Raw genomic sequence first — 21,299 nt, 5'->3', positions numbered from 1 at the left:
CATAGAATATCAAGATTCCTGCACAGGATGAAGGTAATAATTGCAAAAGCAACTACGTGATTTAAGAAGTTAAAGTCGCTTCCGAGGGGCGTGCAGGTGCTTATTTTCCAATGGTAGCAGAGGGATTTGAAAGTCCATTAGGTTCAAGGGCCGAGACCCTGGTGACTGAGATGCCCACCTCCTGTGGTTCGCTGTGGAAATCAAGCTGCAGATCCATTAGTTACTCAGATGGAAACTGAATATTTCACCCCAAAGCTCTGCACAATGTGTCAAAATGGCCATTGAAAGGAACCAAATAGGTACTTCGCTGAAATACCTCTTTAAATGGTCAAATAGCACAATTGCTTATCAGTCTTTTATGCAGGGGGAGAAAATTTTACTTAAGTAAACACTAACTCAAGGTAAAATTTCACTCATTTAAGCATATTGAAATAAAACATGCTTTGTTAAAAGTTACTGCATCATATCCTCATCACATCTAGGATGTGATTAAAATATTAAACACGTGAAATCACAAGTACTAATAAAGCTTTGAATTCTTTCTGAGGAAAAGCATGGTTACTAGTAGCACTAGAAACAGCACTAAAATGACTTCACTCTAGGCAGTAAGCAGTAATTTCCATCGCTTTTTTATGTGCTGTCCCCAACTTTTTAGAGCTTGGGTGCCAAATTCTTCTTGACTCAAGGGAGCAGAACAATAAAAAGAATGAGAGGACGAAGATGGGGGCAGAGGAGGAAGAGGAGAAGAGGCATAACACCACCAGATGAAGTGACCATTAACTAAAAAAAGTTGCATGCAGACATCTCCAGACTATTTTATCGCTCTTTTGTTTTCCCAGTCTGGTCTCCCCTGATCTACCTAAGCGAGGTGAGGGCTGTGATGGGGTTAGCGAAATGGGGAGGAAGGATTGCAGGCAAGAGAAGCCTCAAGGTGCCTGCAGGAGGTAAGAGGGATGCTGAGAATGGCACCTTGCAGGGGACAGATCACGAGTTACAGGACAGGGGCAGCCGCTGGCCCTGTTCACTGGAGCATCTCATAGGCAGGAGGGAGGCAGGGCAGCGTGATGGGAAGCGCAGCCAGGACGAAGCAGAGCGAGTCCAGTGCTGTGGAGATGAGGGCGTGAGAGATCATTTTGCAAGCAGCCTTTTGAAGAGCTGGGCACAGAGCTGCAAAGCCCAGAGTAAAGGAGGGTGCGTGCTTGAGGCAGCAAGTAATCAGGACATGGACGAGCTACTTGGTTGTCAGGACAGAAGAACAGTTGTGACCCCCTACCCAGGAATAAAAGAAAACAAAGTGACCAGCACATCTTTGAACAAGTATACCTGTTCTCTATAAGTTCTCCACATCACAAGCAATTAAATCTTTCTTCTCTCCATTTTTATTTCAGAATACAGCTGCAAGGTGACCCAACACAGAAACATGGGCTTTCTGTACGTGCAAAATACTAAGTTCTTATTCATGCCGCATAGAAATTGCATCTCAGTTGGCAAATCGCTATTACACGGGTGGAGGAGGTCCACAGGCTTTTAAGGTGTGTGTACACACCAAGAGAGTGAAAAGATTCTGGTATGAAAATTCCACCTGACATTTGATTATGCTGGTTTTGTTTCCATAATGTCCGATTCTGCTCTTTAGTCGTAACAATGGGTCCCCCTAGTGGGTAAAGGCATGATTTCAAATTTTGTCCTTGCAGATTTCCTCTTACCAAGGCAATATAGCACGTTTGATCACCAAGGGGAAGCTGCCCACCTGCAGAACTGTAAGTGTGAAAAGGTATGGTTAACTTGTATGCCACTTTTTTAAAACACAGAGCACCGCTGAAGCGATATATACTCCTATTGAGCTGTGTCATTAAGCAATCAAGTCATAAATCCTCTTGGTGCATCACTAATGTGGCACAGAAACTGCACCTCATAAATACCCAGGTTTTAAAAAAATAGTAATATAAATCAATTTTTCTGTTAAGGTTGCCCTGGCTGGGGTGTAACCAATTTGTCAGAAAGAACTGTGTAGGAAAGACAGCATATATTACCCCATTTTGTTTTTTTAACAAAAATGAGTCACGATAAGACTTTTCCAAGTCATGATATTCAGCGTTTGGTCAAAGCAATTAATTAGATGCTGTTAGCACTGCGACTGTTTTTATAAACGTGGCAGCCATTACAAACAGATATAATTAGTTCACTCACACAGCTCCAGACATCAGTACCTATTTTAATAGCTGAAGAAGTCTCAGGTAGAATAGCGGGAGTAACATCTTGCTCTTCTAAAAGTACCAGGGAATTATCTGACTTTCACTGATGACTGAAGAACTGACTTGTTTAATGCATCCTTCAAAGTCTTGAGCAGGATTATTCCTCAGCATTGAGGAACGCTGGAGAAGGCAGAGGTCACAAATCATATTCTTAAACCATCAGACATGTTTGCCTTTTTTTTCTTTTAATGCCTTTTTAACAGAGGTCTGCAGTATAAGCTATATTAACTAGCATTTTTTACTAATTTCATTTTACTTTGCTTGTTTGCCTGTGACCCGTTTTTTTTTATATATATATACAGCAATCACAAATACCATACAGGTATTTTATCTCTTTCCTTTTTGCATTCCTTGGTACAGCACATTACTGTGTAGTTTCAACGTGTATTATTGTAGCTCTGCTTTTACTAAACAAGAGAGCACTACGTGGGGTTTTCTTTCCCCCAACACAACTAGATTAAAATAGATCTATTTATTATATGAGCTTGCACAAGCTCCTGTTTCAACGGGTAACTGTTTTCTAAGACATTTCTTTCTTATTCTACATTTCCATTTACAGTTGGGACAGTTGCTGTGTTGCAACCTTGCTGTCTCCAGGAGAGGACTGGGAAGAGCTCCTTCCAACAACCTAGAAAGCCTTCAAGCAAGAAAAGGTTACAGAACTTGGTGTAAATTACTGCTAACACAAATTGTCCAAATTCTATTCAAACTAATAGAGCAGGCTTTATTGTGAGTCAAACTTCAAGGTCACTTCCTAAAAAAAAAAAACAAACTAAAAGAAAAGAAACAACCCTTTCAGAAGTTCATTTTATGAAATCCTGATTAAAATAACGCACTCATAATTAAGCTCTGCAATAAAAAAGAAGTTTATCCAGATGTTATAACAAGCATTTCTGCAAAACATTCTAGGCAATCATATTTATAAAGTGTTGTCCAGCTACCCAGCTGGGAATGAGTCCCTATTAGTGAAGTAGTCCTTCCCTAAGCCCATTCTCTATTTCTTTAGGAGGAATATTTTAAAGGAATTATTCCTTTAAATTTATTTATTCCTTTGGAATTCCTTTAAATATTCCTATAAGTGAAGTAGTTTTCAAATTAGTAAGAGCTAAAAAGTGGCAAATATAACCTCCACTGGCTAAACATTCATATGTTGTTTCAAAAAGACCTACATATGGCAAGTTCCCACTTATATATTCTGAGAGCTATCACTTCTGACTGCTGGTAATTGCCAACATGTTCAGTTTGCTTAGCAACAGTTTTACAGTAGATGAACCATTTGCGTGATCACAAAAGAAAGATCCTTGCAGATTCTCTAGATGTTTTTGATGTTTCCACTGATTTTCTGTTAATGTGTGTGACATCTTTGTGGGACTGTCCAAATGGATTTGTCCAGATTTTGCCACAGTGTACCTTAGGGAAGGTAGAAGTGCTCAAAACACCGACCTCTTTGTCCCCTCTGTGGAACCATTTTTTCTTTTGTTACTCAAGGATGAAAAGCTTCTCAGCATCCCTACGGACTTACTTCAGCAGCAATTATAACTCTGCAAGAGCACTACAGAAAATTACTTCTGCAAAAGTTTTGCTAGAGCCAGCCACTATCTTCTACAAAATCTTGACCTAATGGAAAAGTCAAAGGAAAATGCAGCTCTCACTTCAGATATGGTTGTGTGCACAGCAAGGCAAGCTGCAGTCACAGCCACTACCTGCTTAATAGCAGGACCCAGTTTGACAAAAATAAGTAAAGGGTTGCTTATGTGAGCAGTGCATCCATCAGATGTGAGTCGACGTAAAACTCCAGCTATGTGAGGGGTTATGGGCAACTACAAGCAATCCACAGGGCAACGGGACTTAGTGCAACTGTCGTTATCCCCTGTTCTCATGCAATTTGTGATAAAAACCTCTGCTAACAAAGTTTACGAAGCTGTGACATCCCAGAACTCCACACAGGCCGCAAAACTTGCTTAGGAAGGTAGTTAAGAAGCTGAAGGGTTTGCCCGCTTCATGCCATAACCTCCACACATAACCTCCTACAATGCCAGTCTCAGGTTAAGTGTCTTACTGAGCTGCAGCCACAGTGCAAGTGAAGATGCACCCATGAGCTACGCTATGAACCTGAGAGGAGCTCAGGAGCAAAGAGATCAACATGGACCCAGGCACCCTCCCCTTTGGGCTGACGTTCCTCTTGCACAGGCCTGTGGCTCATCACGGACCCCCATCCTTCTGCTCCAAGCTCGGGGCCAGCTGGGTCTCCTCCCAGCGCCTCTCTGCTCATCCCCGCTTCGCAAACTGCCTCTTTGGCCTCCACTCCACTGCCAGACAAATTGTCGTGGTTTTCCTTTTCCTCTTTGCTGAGCTCCAAGGGCACGGTTAAGCAAGGCTCTGCTGCCTGTGGTGAAGACGGCCACGTCACCAGAGCACTCTGGAGGTGTTTCTGAACTCAGGCAGAGCCTCCACATGATGAGGCATATGTAACCTTAACGTTGGCATTTTCTGACTTTTGATGACTTAACCGTGCCATGGAAACTTTCCCATGAATAAACACAAACCAAGAATGTTTGACATGATAAACTTAGTATTGAAAAAACTGGTCTAAAATAACAGTAGTGCACTCCAACATATTTTAACCCATTCAGAGGTTCTGAATTAACCTCAAAGTTACATGGGATTAATTAGGGAAGTGATGGACTAGTTGGCACAGTTAAACTGTTGTTACCGCAAACCCTTAAAGAGAAGCTCCAGTGGATTTTAGTGCAATGGATTATGACATTCCCGTAGCTGCCATTTCTGGACTTCTACCAGACATCACTGCCCTCCACAGCAGACACAACAGAGAATCGTTTGTCTCAGGTACTCCAGATCAGTATTTTAACACTAACCCATCTGTGCAAGTCTAGAAATAAGGCACACATGCACAGCACAGCTTTTAAATAAGTAATGATGACCCCTGAATCTTGATACTATTCTACAACAGACAAGATTTAAATGTGCCAACAAATGACTCTTTCTCCTCTGATAGCAGGTAAAGAATGAAAAGACTAGAACTGGGAATCTGTATCCTGTGAGATACCAAGGGAACTACTAAAAATACCAGGGAAGGTGTGGGTCCCACAAAACATGCAGAGTTGATGATGGGGCCAAGCAGACAGTTTCAAGTTCAGAGCTTAGATCTTACCAAGCTGCAGACTCCAATCTATCACAACTACTGTTGGTCAGTGAATACCAAGAAAAGCCAACAGAAATTGCAACACCCCCAGTACACAAAACAGCAAGAAGCTCAGCAGTCAGCAGCACAAAACAAGCCTGGGTTTGGAATGCAAAAATCTCCCAAACAATGAAATGCAGAGAAAAATCAAAGCCAAACATTCAGACGATATCACTAAATACTACGCTGATTGATTGAAAACTGACACATTCAGAATAAGGGTATGATTCCCAGGGAAAAAGTATTTTGATGACTACTGAGGGAACTTTTAAATTCTCTATCACTTTCACTGTCTGCAGAAAAGAAAACTGTCCCAGGAATAATTTACACAAGAAATTAAAAGCAAAGCCAGGAACTACTGAAGTGGACAATAACAAGTAATTTCTAGGAACAGTACAGATAAGAGCAGTTCATAGGCTCAGTCCCAAACACAGAATCTTTTCCCTAAATATTCACCTCCCAAACGACTCTGCTAGATTGCAAAATACTGGTTAAAAGTTAGGGGGGGGGGGGGTGTTGTGGGTTTTATTTTTAATGGTATGTTTTTTTAAAGTAAGTTTTATGTTTTATGTGGGTTTCTTTGCTATTCAATTCTAAAGCATTTTACCTGACTTTTAAGAAGTTTGCTGCATTTATTTCCAAGCAAGATTTTCTCCCGCACAGTAGAATCCTTCAACTTTTATTTTTCCCCTTTCCCAACTATTATACTGAAATTAATATGAAAAAGTACATCCATACTATATATAGAAGAATTTTTCCCCATAAACATCAATCTTCATCCTGCAAATATTTTGTGCTATTTACTTTTTGAGCAAGAACCTGCTTATAAAATCCACCTCTGATATAGCACAGAGGAAGTTTTAGTCAAAATTCCAGACCAAGATATTAACTGAACATTAAGAGGGCTGCAAATTCCTGGTAAATACCAATTACTCCCTCACTCCCACAAATTTCATATTAATTTTATCCCTACCATTTTTCCCCATTATATTTTTATAGTTAATTTTTTTAAAAAATCAAAATGAAAACATATCTCAACAAGAAGAGTGTCCTTTGCTAGGAAAGGCTGTTCAAGGCTGTTCAAAAGACATCTCTGAATGAGAGTGATCCAGCATGGAAATCCCAGCTGACGCCCACACACCCCACTGGGGTTCTACCTTTCTGGCAGTGTTTAAGGCCAGATTGGATGAGGCTTTGAGCAACCTGGTCTAGTGGAAAGGTGTCCCTGCCTGTGGCAGGGGGGTTGGAACTAGATGATCTTTAAGGTCCCTTCCAGTTCTGTGATTCTATGAGTTTATGAGGTGTCTGCTCATAATACGTTATCAGTTATATGGAGCCACTGCTAGTCATGTTAAATGGCTGTAACTTTCTGTATGAACGGACTGGTATTGATGGCTTAATAGAGAGCAACACAGTATTTCACAGATAAGAATATTACAATACACACTCAAAAAATAATAGGAAAAATCTATTAACTTTGATGACCTTAACTTCTGTCCCCAATAAATTCCAAGCTCCGATTGTTTGTGCAGGGCAAACCTGTTCATAAACTCAGGATCACTGAAATTAAAAAGCAGCTGTTTTTCTGACAATAAAAATGAACACAGGACTAACTGAGATTTACAGTTACATCATTTTATAAGTAAGGAGAGTGAAATCTAAAAAGATGAACTACAACCAATATGCAGGAAGTCTGGAAGATCAACCCCTGAGAACTCTTCTGGAAGACACCTGGCAAATGAGAAATACATCCAGTCTCTTCATTACCTGTGATGCTTTTCTTCTAACTAGATACTGCAGAAAGAGCATCTACTCATCATAAACAGTTGTCATTGTCTCCACAGCTACCAGAGCTGTAGATACTGAAGCTGCTGGCTGACATCTGTATGATTTAAGCACATTGTTGATACAGTTTATCATCATGCATAGTTGCTTGCCCTTTGCTATCACACAGGGGTAATACAGAGTTAATAAACTGCGTTTTTGAGGATGCAAATGCTTGCTCATTTAATGTTACCATTCATCTAGAACAGCAGAAGTACAAGCCTATAAACAAAAATAATTATTTTCCCTGAAGGATTTTACATTATAGTCCAGTTCAGATTAAACTACAAAAATAAAACTTTCAAGTACCAATAGTAAAGAAAATTTTATTAAAATGGAAGTTTGTCAAACCTTATATATCAAAACTAAGGCCACAGCTAATGCTAACACAAAGTCAACCTCAAAAGGTTCTTATGATACAATTTAGAAATCCTATACAAAGCTATTTTACAAATGAGTACTCGAACATTCTGAAATGCAGCATTATTTACTTGTTTTAAAATGATATTTCAATTACTCTACTGATAATATTTAATGATACAAAGTACTGAACTATCGGTGCATATAACCTGTCTTTATTTTAGTCCTGTGAGGAAAGTAATTTTCTGGACCATACCAGCTACAGAAATGAATGGAAGTACTAAACATTGTAATGGAAGCTGCCAATGATTCCTCCCTTTTGTGCTGAGTTCATTTCTTTTCTTCTGATGCTAAATATCCCCACTCATAATAGCAACGAATTCTTCTTGATTGACTGTAGAAAAAGAGAAAATCATTAGACAAACAGCAAACATCCATAAACCATAAAAGAAAATAATGCATATCTGTATTATACTTTTTAAAGGACTCCCAGTTTGTATTCGTTCTGTTTGATCCATCACTAATCAGGGTTTACAAATTTGGACTTTTTGCTTCTAGGACAGAGATTTTGCACTTTATTTTTTACATGTAAAAGAAAAAGTAAGAATGCGAGCTAATTATGTAGAACACTTAAGCCAGTGTTATGGTTTACATATAACAAGCTATTATTTCTAACTATGAAAGTACAAATATTCTAAAAGTAAAACAAGATAGAAAAAAACACTGAGAAAAGTATGCAAAAAGATGGCTATGCAAAAACGTAATACTTTACTATTATGATTTTTTATGGTAACGTTAAAAATGGTTGGTAAATTCCATTTAATAAGTGCTTCTCAAGCAACAATGCTTCAACTCCAGTTATGAGAAAATTCAGTTCTGTTCTTAAAATCATGGTTCAGACATTTATGTCCACATTGCCCCCCCCAACCCCATGGTATTTCTCTCTCTCTCAAACCTGCAACACTTGCCAAATAGAAAATGAATTTTAAGATCGTTTACTAATGATTCCATAAATTAGCTAGAATTAAAATGGACTTTTGACAAGCTTTTCCCCATCTGAACTTTCTTCATTCTTCAGTTGTAATTAACAGAAATTTTACAGAAATGTACTTGAAGAAATTGAGTCATAATAATAAATTAATTAGCAGTCATTAATTATTTTGCTGCACTTATACCTGAGCTATTGACCTTACTCATATGTTAAAACAGAGCCACTATAAAAGAGTTAACCAATGAATATGCTCACTCTGCAACTAATTACTGTAGTGGGGAATGATTAGAATAAGTCAGTGGCATGGAAAAGACCAGACACGTATGAAGAATTCTCCCTGACAATTATCTGTCCCAGCCAATGTGCCCAAGCTATTCCTAAACAAAGCACTACAAAGTAAGAGCTACATTTACAGCCAAAAGAAAATTAAACAAATTCAACTGTGTTAAAGAACAACAAAATAAACCTAAATCTGCCCTATTGCGACACATTTCAAAAAAATATTAAAAAAGTAGATTTAGTCCATCTTAGGACTCCATATTCTGAAATACCAGTCCATCATCTAGCTACATCATGTTCTACTACACATAAGCACTATGTTGTCTGTATGACTTTAAAAAGCATTTCCACAGCTTTATCACAGTAAGAGCACAATAACAGCACAAATACAAACATCCTCCCCAAAATATTCTCTGCTTTAAAACACCTTTGTTAAACAACACTGCAAAGTGGAATACAGTACTATAATGACAAAAAAAATCTGTAACATTCAAACAAACTGCAAAGAGAAGCATAGTTACAACTCCCAGTAACCCAGTTAATCCTAGTTAATCCTCCTCAGATTTAGGATCTGTTTACAAGTTAAGCACAATGAAGTCAGAAACAACAATAGTCTTTCCTAGGGTCAGATTTCCCCCAATTCCATGACATAAGTGATCATAAAAGAATGAACTAGTATCACAGCTAATATGAAGAAAATGTTGACTTGAACTCTGGAATGTTAAAGGAGCATATTATTTCAGTGGAGGTTTTTTCCCTAATCCTGTGCCAAAATCTGAGACTTAAGACTGGATCACATTTCCTACAGATGCATCCACACTAGACAACAAAAACTGCATGAACTGATACCATGAAGTTTCTAAAAATAGTCATACTCCAAAACAGAACTCATTCAAAAGACCAGGAATACAAAAATAAGACTATTTACCTTTTTAAGGCAGACAGAAATATGTCAACAACACTTTCTTCTACAGAAACTTATGTACAGTGTACCAGCACAGCTCAGCGGTTTTGCTGGAAACACAAGGGTTCAAGTAGCCTGGGTATCAGACAACTGACCTTATTTCACTATGACCAAAGCAATCTCTCAAATGTAAGAAGGCTGTTAAACCACAAGTGGTATTATTCCTGTATTTGAAGTATTAATTAAAAATGCTACCAACTAACAGTTTCAGATTTTTCTCCTTGCCAGGAAAAGAAGGGGAATCAGATGACAGCAAGATTTTGCTACATGACCCAGATGTTTCAAGCTAAATAGAACAGTGATTCACAGGATTGTTTACTTTTTCAGGATGAATCTTAAAAAGCTAGAAACAGCATCAGTTTTCTTTCAAGAACAGAAAACACAGAGAACCTTAGGGATAAACATCACCATACACAAACATTATGCTGTCAATCTTCCATATTCAGTCTCGTGCTTGACTGCTCTAACAAAGAAAATGAATGGATGAATGCATAAGAGGAAACTGGGCAACCCACTCTCAGCTGATCAATTTGAATTCAAAAATGTAGCACTGAACCGAAGTAATTATGACTCAGTAACCTTCCTGAAAGAAGCTAATGGTCCACATTCAACTTGTAGTGACCAAATAGCCACATGACAGAAAACCATCCATGATTCTGACATCTCAGTTTGCAGCTCCAGGAGAGCGACACAGAACAAAATGTGCTTGCAGATAACGTCCACTCTCACTTACCTCTACAGCTACACCTTCCAAAAAAAAAAAAAAAAAGTAAAATGAATCGGGGAGGGGAGAGTAAAGCTAGCAATGCAATGTCCTTAGAACTCTTCCTTTTAAAAGCAAAACTAGCTCAAAATTTAAGCATCTACCTAGACTAGCAATCAATCTAATGGATTGAGAACACAGGCAACATTCCTTGCCTGCTCTACAGCTACTGAAAAGGAAGTAAATAGGTGTCCTATTGCCTACTGGAATTCACAGCTGCAATCCTGTGTGTCACTGCACACAGACAGGTGCCTGAAAACAGGACTTGCAGCTTTCGCTATACTGACCTGCTTCAATTATCCTATAGGAAACACTGAGAAAAAAACAAAATCTATTTTCTCAGTATACAGCTCCAGGAAAATCTGATCAAGCAGTGAGACAGGTCAGGGATCTAAGCCACAAGAAAAATAACACTTAAAAACCTAAATGAATAGTTTTCTCCTGGCTTAGCTCCCTTAAACATCTCACCTGTGGGATCAGATACTGCCAGTGCACGAAACGGGTGGGAAGACACAGCTGGGAGTGTGAAGGAACATCAGAATTACGCAGTATGGATTTATTTAGGAACCATGGCTTCAGACCACATAAAGATACCAGAAAACAATAGCTCAAAAAGGAAAGAAATCACACAATTTTCTCAACACTTACTTTAGTAGTAACAGTTTCAAGATTAACACTCTTCTGGCAGTTGAATCACTGACCTTGCACTATCTTTGTCTCCAGGCACCCTACTTACACCACTACAATGGAACAAAAAGTTCCCATTTCCACACCACTGACCATGTTTAACATAGAATCATAGAATTGTTTTGGTTGGAAAGGACCTTTAAAATCACCGAGTCCAACCATTAATCTATCACTGCCAAGGCCACCACTAAACCAGGTCCCTAAGCACCACATCTACCTGTCTTTTAAATACCTCCAGGGATGGTGATTCCACCATTTCCCTGGGCAGCCTGTTCCAATGTTTGATAACCCTTTCAGTGAAGAAATTTTCCCTGATACCCAATCTGAACCTCCCCTGGTGCAACCTGAGGCCATTTCCTCTCGTCCTATCACTGTTACTTGGGAGAAGAGACCGACCCCCACCTTACTACGACCTCCTTTCAGGTAGTTGCAGAGCGATCAGGTCTCCCCTCAGCCTCCTTTTCTCCAGACTAAACACCCAGTTCCCTCAGCCACTTCTCATCAGACTTGTTCTCAAGACCCTTCACCAGCTTCGTTGCCCTTCTCTGGACTTGCTCCAGCGCCTCAATGTCTTTCTTGTAGTGAGGCGCTACAAGAAAGAAGCATGTTCTGCTCTTCCTCTTGAAAGAAAAGGGATTGTTTCAGTACTTGAGTAATTGTATTCCCAAGAGTGGAATAACGCTATCTCAAACAGCATAGAAGGGAGGAGTGTCTGTCACAAGGCTGACAACACCACCATTTTTTTTTCCACTAGCAGCGAGAGTTTTGAGTCCAACAGATGCGATGGCTCACAAGTAGAAATGCTATTGTAACTGGAAAAGTTGATGAACTGCTAGTGAAATGTCAGACGTGAGTTACCATCCTGAAAGAAAAACTCAGAAGTAGGTTTCAATGACTTAAAAACACAGTGTTTATGTACATGGTCTCAAGTGACTGGTCCCTGAAATTCAGATATTAAGGTTTCTGGTGTCAACATAAGGGTGTTTTCAAGTTAATGGAAAAAAATAAAAAAGCTAAGTTTCACTGCTCACAAAGATTTAATAAGCATAGTGTCAAACTGGATTTGTTAATTCATTCTTTATCTAGCTAATAAATCCCTTTTGCAGCCCACTTTGTATGGACCTTGTCAACAGCCTAGAGCCATTTTTCACACTAGGTTCTTCAGCACTCTTAAGTTCAGAAGCATGTTAAAGACCCATCCAAGCTGATCCTGCATAGACTTACTAGGGTAAGGGTACATCCAGCATGACTTATTAGCTTAATACTACATACCTGACTAATGTGCTGAAATCACACCAGTGACACATCACTAGTTAAGAAATATTGACCAGGTGATCAAAAGAGTTTCTATTAGCACTTTAACCCTTCTACTGATTTACAAGGAAATAAAAATGTAATGCAGGTACATGGAACCTCCCATATACCAGTTCAGTTACTTCCACCTTCAACTACACTTTCACTAATCTGTTAATAGACATTGGTTGAATAAGAGTTAGTGGTGAATCAACTTGAGAAATTAACTTGATTTTTAGATTCCAAGATGTGTTTCCAGGACTAGTAGCTGCAAAAGCAACAATTTCCATTATTTGTAAGCTAAATTAAGTTTGAGCTGCAAGTTTTTTAGAAGGAAACCAAAGAGGACATTTTCACAACAAAACCACATTTAAAAAGGGGATAAAATTAAGAACAGAGTACATGGGTTTTTGTTTGCTAACACGTACTTTCTCCATCTCCATCCTTATCAAATTCTTCAATCATAGCCCGTAGTTCTTCATCAGACATATTTTCACCAAGTTCTCTAGCAACTCGGCGCAGGTTTCTCAGGCTTATTTTACCAGAGTCATCATCATCAAACAATCTGAATGCCTTGAGTATTTCTTCTTGTGGGTCTCTGTCCAATATCCAGTCTGTCACTGTAAGAAGGATACTGAAGTTAAACTAAAAAATTCTGAAGGGTAAACTCAGAATGACCTTAGCAGACTGAGGGAATACGAACAACACACTTCTGATTTCACCTGTTCTTTCATTTTTATATATTCCAATTCAATGTGCATATTTGTTTGGCTGTTATCTGACCTCTCTTTCTCATCTCTCTTTTCCTAAGCTGAGCTTCTCTTTGGGACAAACCTGTTGCAGTGGAAAGCTACATGGCAATTTAGACAGTCATGCTTTCAACACACTTTTCAATAGGAATTAAAAGTATACGCATGCCTACTCTGTTCCAACTTACTTGATGTTTTCAGAAAAAAACATCAGCTCTGACAGATGCAGACATGTGGGGTTTTTTTTATTTTATATGTATTGATCAGGGTGGAATTTTGACTTAGAGAGAACACTGAAACACTAAGTAATGAGAAACATTCACATGGAACCTCTCTTTTAGATACTAAACCACACTAAGACAAAAAACAAAAAAAAACTAAGCCCAAGGGTTATGAAAAGGACACTGCTATGAACCACAAGATGTTAATTCTGAAAGGATTCATCAGTCTTTATTATTCCTTTTATCACAACCATTTGTCAGTTTCTGCAACAGAAAAGACAAACTTGCCACATAAAATAATTTTCTACTGATTATTTCAGGCATTTCTGGAACCAGTCGTAAATACCGTCACATCTTTGTACCTACTAGTCTTGTATTACAGGGTTTGCTTTTTATGACTTTCATCAAGCCATTAAAAATGCATCAACCCCATTTGTGCAGAGAACCACTCAGCATCTGCTACTGTCTGCAGATGGAGCACCTGCTCTGGCTTAGCAAACTTGACAGGAAAAAATTAGATCCAAGCTCATATAAGCTCATTACAGCAATGAAGTTTATATGTCTACATAAATCCCTTGGATTTATACTAAATTTAAATGTTTTCATTTAGAAAAAATATGCAACATGACAGTATTACATAATTTGAAAAACTCTACCTTCTGTAGCAAAAAGACAACTGCAATGTTAGTTGAAGAACAACAAAACAAGTCTCTAAATACTATAGGTAACATGATTGTCCAAAACAAGACAAAAGGTAATTGCATCTGTACACATTTCAGATGGGCCACTCCTACTTGTAAAACCATAAATATTATTAAATTATGAAAAATGGATGGCTCATGAATTGCTTAGCTATATTCAGCAGCTCTTCATAATTAAGGCTTCTATAACCTATTTTCTCTAACTAACTGCCTGATCTTTCTGCTAGGAGTGGTATCACGTTTAATTCTGTGTCAAGGTCATATAGCGTCATAGCAGCGCTCAAATCTGACTGAAGTTTTGGGAACGTTCAACTGCCTTCCAAGTATATGTCGTGCTTTCTACAAGAATTTTCCTTGCTTCTCACAGCACTTATTGACTGCCCACATTGATAGCCAGGATGGAACCAGGAAAGAATGAACATCAGGAATTAAGAAAGAATTACACAGTAATCACAGTATATTCAATTATATAATATTATAGCATAATGATGCAATTATTATATTATTATTGCTACTAAATCAATACTCTCACTTTTTTATTTACTTTTAAAAAATTACATCAGGACTCATCACGTATATTTCCCCATAGGCTTTCTTTTTGTTTCTTTTCTGACTTAGAATTTGCTCTAACGTGGAACACAACCACAAAAAATATTATCTGTCATTAACAACACATTTTGTCCAATCCTGACCTGTTAAATCGTTAAAGTTTGCCACATTTCAATCACTAACTGTTTTGCCACATTAAGCAGATTGTTATTCGTAGCCAAGAGCAAATACACATGTACAACACTGCTTTTTTTTTTTTTTCAGAATTTACAGAATCTAATACATGGACTGGAATAATGAAATAGAGATATAAAGCCACACATGGAGAAATCCCAGCCAGCTTATTTTTTTTGTCAACACAAATTGTATGCAAAAGTATAAATTATGTGGAACAACCAAAAAATCTTCAAAGAAACTTAATCTGTAAAAATTCTGCAGATCACTACATACTCAAAGTATGTCAAGCTGCACAGTACAGTCTTCAGATGAAAGAAGCAGCCTAATGAAATTCCACTGTTTTTATCAACAGTTGAAAATCCTTGAAGCAAAATATTTAACATCTGCTTCAGTTTCTCTTATCTTTGTTATAGACTAACTCTGCATTGAGTTTACAGTTTGTCTGTGTGTATGCTCCTTCCCATGAAATTCAATGCCAAATACTTTTTCCACAGCAGGAAGGAGAATCTTACAAAATCCATAAACAACACAAGAATATCTACATTTTAAGTTAGCACTTATTCCTTTGTGCAAGTTAAAAAAAAGATTAGGACTGCGTATACTCTTATTTCCTTTTACACTGCAGCTATCATACACGTCTACATATCAAACTGAGTATTCAGAATACAAAGATTTATTTTCCTCTGCTATTGACTTTTATTAAGAAAAATATTAAATGAAATCTCCCACTTCTATTTCTTAATAGTACTAGATAACTGAAAAATTACATAAAGTGCAAAAAAATTACAAATCGTAGTCACTACTACATGCTAAATTTCTCTAAAGGTACACAATCAAACACATACCAACTTCATTAAAATCTTCAAAGGTGATCTTGCCTGTCGCTTCTCGATCATAATCTTTAAGTATTTTCAGTACATCGGCTTTTTTCACATCAAAACCCAAGGCTCTCATTGCCACCTTTTGGAATAAAACAGAAGTGCAACCATATAAGAAGATTAAAATAGAGATTTAACATTTATTTTTATTTTCAGCAATTACCTTCTTGCCCAAGATAGAAGGTGTGTATCAGTGGTTCAGCAACAATAATAGATAACATTAATAAAAGGAAAAAAGCTTTAGATATAAAAATCACCTAAAACTACTATTAGCAAATGGAACATCAAGTTACAGTGAAAAAACTAGCCTTTGCATTTTCAGGGATTTTACAAACTGGACCAAATGCTTCTTAGGACAAATAAACCTATTCTTCTCACTTGCAAAAACATTTCAAGTACTGACCCCCTTTCAAAAATAAAACCAAAAATCTTTCTTGAAACTACCCTTCTTCAGTATTCATACTAAGTGTGCATATGTTCATGGGTTTACAAGTCCTCTTACAAGTGACTTTAGTGCTTTTCCAGTGAACAATATAAACCAACCCATTCTTTACTTTTCCCTTAGGTTAGGAGTACACATTTAGTTTCCCATTTCAACTGAGGTGGCAGTTTCTCAGTACACTACCTTGACTTCCTTTAAATTGATGAACATACACCAAACCAGAAGCAAAAACCACAATCCTATTGGATGCAACCATTCAAAAATCTATGCTGTATGCTGATTCTGTAGAGAAGAAGATACTTCTTTTCTTTACATATTTCTGTTCTTCCATAGTATTATATTCAGGGCCACAATATTAATTAGACAGCTAAGAAACAGCTTTGCAAGTAATCATGACAGCTGGGAATTCAAAGCATATCATAACTGGAAAAAGCCTATTAACAGTCCTGAAACAGTCCCCAGTATGACCCTACTCACTGTGTCTTCCAGCAAAGATAAAATACCTGAACTCTGAAATAAACAGAAGTGAATTGCTATATCTAAGACATTCCTGTAACAGCAATTAAAGTAAAAATACGACTTTTTTTTTTCCCTTCTTTAAGTTACTTGGCAGAGCCAGAACGTGGAGCCAGCAGGTTGGATTAGCTATTCCTTCCCAAAAGAAACTCATTCAATACGTGACAGAAACACTCGCCTCTCCAAAGCCACTTTTTGTTCTTGAGGCAGTATAATTACAATGAAAATTCATTAAAGATTAAAAGAGACTTTAAGAAACTTCAGGTACTACTTCTAGAGACTTGCAGACGGAAGGACTCTCTAGGGAAGACTGCCATGCTAACCTCCGTTTGCCGATAGCTGCCAACGGGCAAAGCCTTCATTGGGAAGGGAAACTACTGAGCCCCCCACACGCACAGCAAATAGCATACCTCCCTCCTACAAGCCATAGGCTCCCTGTTGAAAAATGCAAGTGGGTAAGCTCTGGCTTGTAGTCAGCAGTGTTACAAGTTTGATTTATATCTTTTACATAAGCATCTGAAACCTGTGGATTTTCACAGCACCAAGCTTTAGATTATACAGTGCCTTTAAAAAGAATCAGCTTTTCAAGAGTTTTTCCCACTTAGTCATCTGTCCAAGCTAAACCCTGGGGAGCATTCAGATCAGTGTTATGCAGGATGCTACAGCAATTCTGTTACTGTGTCAAGGATACAGTGTGGCAAGAAAAGCTCATTCTTACATCACTGCAGTATTTCCTTTTTCCATGCCACGCCCCACCCCCCCCCCACCCCAGCCCTGCCAAATATCCTCACTCTTTTAGCCCAGCAAGGGATTTTGAACATGGAGCATTTTTTAAAGACACAACCAACATCTTAAAAACTCACTAAGAAATAGATAAATATTATCTACCATGAAATTGTTTAAACGAAAAAAACTTTTACCTTTAGTTCATGATAATTTATTGCTTTATCTTTGTCTGTATCAAACAGCTCAAAAGCATCTTTAATTTCTTGCTTCTGTTCCTCAGTCAGTTCTCTTCTTCTCTTCTTTTTAGTTTTGTCTACTGAGAGCTCATTCCTACATAAGAAGAAAGAAATTAAGTGTAAATGATTTTTCCTGGGAAGATACCAGTGTAGATAACATTTTCCACCAATAAGAACTTCACTGTAATTGAACACATCACTACCTTCCCTACTCAATCTTTTCCCAGCGTGTTCTCCCAGCTTAAAACAACACTTGAAATAGCCAATTCCTTTATGAAAGCTGAATGATACCTCCACTCTCCCACCCAAAATAAAATCAGCACAGGCATTTTGGTTAATACATAAAAGCAACAAAAAAAAAGAGGGTAGAAAAACTACCAGTTAAAAAGAATACTTGAGGTTACAAACTAGATCAGCAGTTGAAATGATACAACTCCTGTAAACACTCTATTTCTAAACTGTAGCTTAGAAGAAAGAATTTTGAGACAGACAAGCTGGTGGAGGCTTAACTAAGCCAGACAGCCCACTACTAAAGTAGGCATTAGGTGCCACAAATCGGCTTTGTTGCCAGTAACAGTTCTTAGATAAATGTTATTTATGGATTTTTTTAAATCTTTTACATCACTCTTAAAGAACTCTTAAAAAAATAAACAGTACATTTAAGACAACAGGTGATACCAACTATGACTGTTACAGTACTCAAGGTACACTCTTGGAAGAGGTGGGCATGCATGAAGCTCAGCAGCACACTGTGATGAGCATGCTTAATCGCAGTGGTAAATCCCCTCCATCCTGTGATCATGAGGCCACATCAGATGTACTGTGTCCAGCTGTGGACAACCCAGTACAAGAGAGATACAGAGAAAATGGGTAAGGTTGAAGGCAGACTAGCATGCCTGGTGGCTGCAGCGTATGCTGCATGAGAAGCTGAGGGAGCTGGATTTTTTTAGACCAGGGTGCACGGGGCAGAGGCACTAGGTGGGGAAGGGCTAAGGACAGGAGGTCTAAGTGCCGTCCTTCACTAGAGGGTTATTACACAGAAGACAGCAACAGGTTCCCCTCAGAGGAGCACAGTGAAAGGACAAGAGACAAAAACTACAAAATGCCAGAGGAGAAACGGCAACTGGATCTAGGGGGAAGCATTTTCTCAGTGTGAGCGTTCATGTACTGGAACAGTTGCACTGGGAGATGTGAGGAGTCTCCATCATCAGAAATTCTTGGAACCCAACAGGAAAAGGTGCTCAGCAACCTCATTCAGTTTTGAGTGGGACCTTCTCTGAGCAGAAAGTCGGACTGGATGACTTCCAGCAGTCCTTTGTAACCTAAATTATTGTATAACTTAGGTTATGCGCTCAGGAAAAGGCTTTTTACACTCCTTTGTTTATCTGCACCAAAGACAAAATGCGTGCTGTGTTACCTACTGTAAAATGGATAAAAATTACTGACGAGTGAACAGAAAACTGTTTTTCAAGGATATTTATTTCCAAGTCTCCTGTAACAAGCTGCTTTTCCTTCTTCTTTTATTAAGGCTTTGCTAATTTTAATCAAAAGCAAAGATTAAACACACAGCTGGGATTTAGCTTTCATCAACCACTGAAGCTACACCAGTCAAAATTCCAAATAAAGGCAAGAAAAGCATAAGCTGCACGAGCTGGACCTGCCTCAGACCACAATATCCTCAAAGCGTGAGCAGTCCTTAGCAGACCAATAGGGACAGCGTGATTTCACACAGGCTTTGGATTACTATAGCTTTTGGAAGGACTAAAATAACTCTGAGCTGGCTACATAATTAGGACTGGGAGAGTAGCTCAGATGCAGAGCCCACATTTTGTGAGCTGTGATGACGAAATCCATTTAGAAGTCTGAAAGCAGATTAACGTTGAACTCTACTGGAAGAAGGATATAGCTAATCAAGTGTTTATTTAATGCTTAGCATAAAAGATTTTTTTTCAAAAGACAGAGCAGTACTTAAATGCAAGTACTTTAGTGCTACTTCTTCTGCAACCACTGTTAGTATATGAAGCGTGAAGTTCTCAGACTTGAAAATTAAGGATCACATATGCCACATAAGCATATTAATTACGCCTGAAGGCAAGGAATTGCCAGGTGTATAATTAATAAGCCGGGCCCCTTTATACAACAGTTACTTAGTCTGAACTAAAAACAAAACAAAACCCAGCAGCCTAACTTAACGCCTATTAAAAGGCTTCCGGACGGTGCCTTACTTAGGCGATCCAGCAGCCACCCTCTCGAAGCCAGTCGCCACGGGCCCCTCCCTCCCTCCCCGGCCAACAGACGGCCGCCGGGCCCCATCCGCCCCGGCCCCCTCCCGGGGGATCACACACAAGCGGCTGAAGGCTGCGGCTGACCTTCACCGGCGCACGCCTGCGCCCAGGCCCCGCCGCTGCTCCCCCCCCCGCTTTCCACCAAGGCCTCCCTCGGACCTGACCGCGGCCGGCAGCTCCCTGAGGGGACAGCGAGGCCCTGAGGGTCCCGGAGGGCGGCACCCACGGCCGCCCCCCGCAGAGCCGCCCCCCGCCCGCGCTCCGCAGCCCGAAGGGGGCGAGGAGGAAACCGCCCGGCTCATACCGACCTCAAGGCCAGGCTCATGCCGCCGCCGAGCCGGACCGCGGCGGGCCGGGCCGCACCGGAGCAGGCGGCCTACCCCTCCACACGGCCGCGCCGGGCTCCCTTCCCCTTGGAAACGCGGCACGACGCCGGCGCCCGCCAACCCGCGGCCTCCTCTCCACGCCGCCGCCGCCTGACTGGGCGCTGGCGGACATCTTCCCGCCTCCGAGCGCCGAGCGCTCGTTTATTGGTGGACAGGCTGCCACTCAAGGCGAGGGGGCGTTTCTCCTCTGCCCCCCCCCGGGGGGACGCCGTTGCCCAGCATGCCGCGCGGCGCGGGCGGAGGGGAAGGGTGGCGGCGGGATATGGCGGAGGAGTCCGCGGCGTGTTCTCCCCCTCACGCAGCTGGCGGGCTCCCGGCAGCGCCTCGGAGCGGGCGTGTCGCCTCCGCTCGCCCCTCTCTAGCCTGGGTGTGCGAGGGCTGTGGCAGAAGGGCTCCCCGCGTCCCCAGGCCCTGCCCGCTCCCTCCGCCGCCGGGTGGGACGGCGCCACGCTGAGGGTGTCAGCCCGGCGGGGTGCGGGGGGGCTGCGTGAGGCGGCGTGCCGGAGCCGGGGAGCGGGCGCTGAAGGGTATGTAGTTACAGTTCTCACTGCCATTAGTGCTTTTGTGCTTTGCAAACCGGTGAATGAGCCAACGTTACATATTCTGTCGGTGAGAGAAATACTCATCTCGCTGCTAAGAAAACACTGACTTGGAAAAACTGCTGCCTCGGCACTCTGCTCTGTGACACAGTAGGTGTCCCTTGTGTCTTGCCATTGGGGATGCCCTGTGCAGACAGGGCTGTTTTATAACTCATGCTGAAACAGCATAGTCCTGTGTTAACTAGCTGCACCATATGGATGTTCAGATCTTTCCTA

At 40.1% G+C, this 21,299-nt stretch overlaps 1 protein-coding gene across 1 annotated transcript; it reads right to left on the bottom strand.

The window, feature by feature from the left end:
- Positions 1 to 7,437: 7,437 nt before the first annotated feature.
- On the bottom strand, positions 7,438 to 20,558 carry CETN3 (centrin 3). Its single transcript, XM_068422806.1, has 5 exons — positions 20,407 to 20,558; positions 17,772 to 17,907; positions 15,861 to 15,975; positions 13,047 to 13,238; positions 7,438 to 8,035 (listed from the first exon to the last, which is right to left on the bottom strand). The coding sequence occupies exons 1-5, from the start codon at positions 20,421 to 20,423 to the stop codon at positions 7,992 to 7,994; spliced, it is 504 nt and encodes a 167-aa protein (XP_068278907.1). The 5' UTR covers positions 20,424 to 20,558; the 3' UTR covers positions 7,438 to 7,991.
- Positions 20,559 to 21,299: the final 741 nt, after the last annotated feature.

This window comes from Nyctibius grandis, chromosome Z (genome assembly GCF_013368605.1).
Source record: "Nyctibius grandis isolate bNycGra1 chromosome Z, bNycGra1.pri, whole genome shotgun sequence".
Taxonomy (NCBI): domain Eukaryota; kingdom Metazoa; phylum Chordata; class Aves; order Nyctibiiformes; family Nyctibiidae; genus Nyctibius; species Nyctibius grandis.
This window is presented reverse-complemented; position numbering and strand designations above follow the sequence as displayed.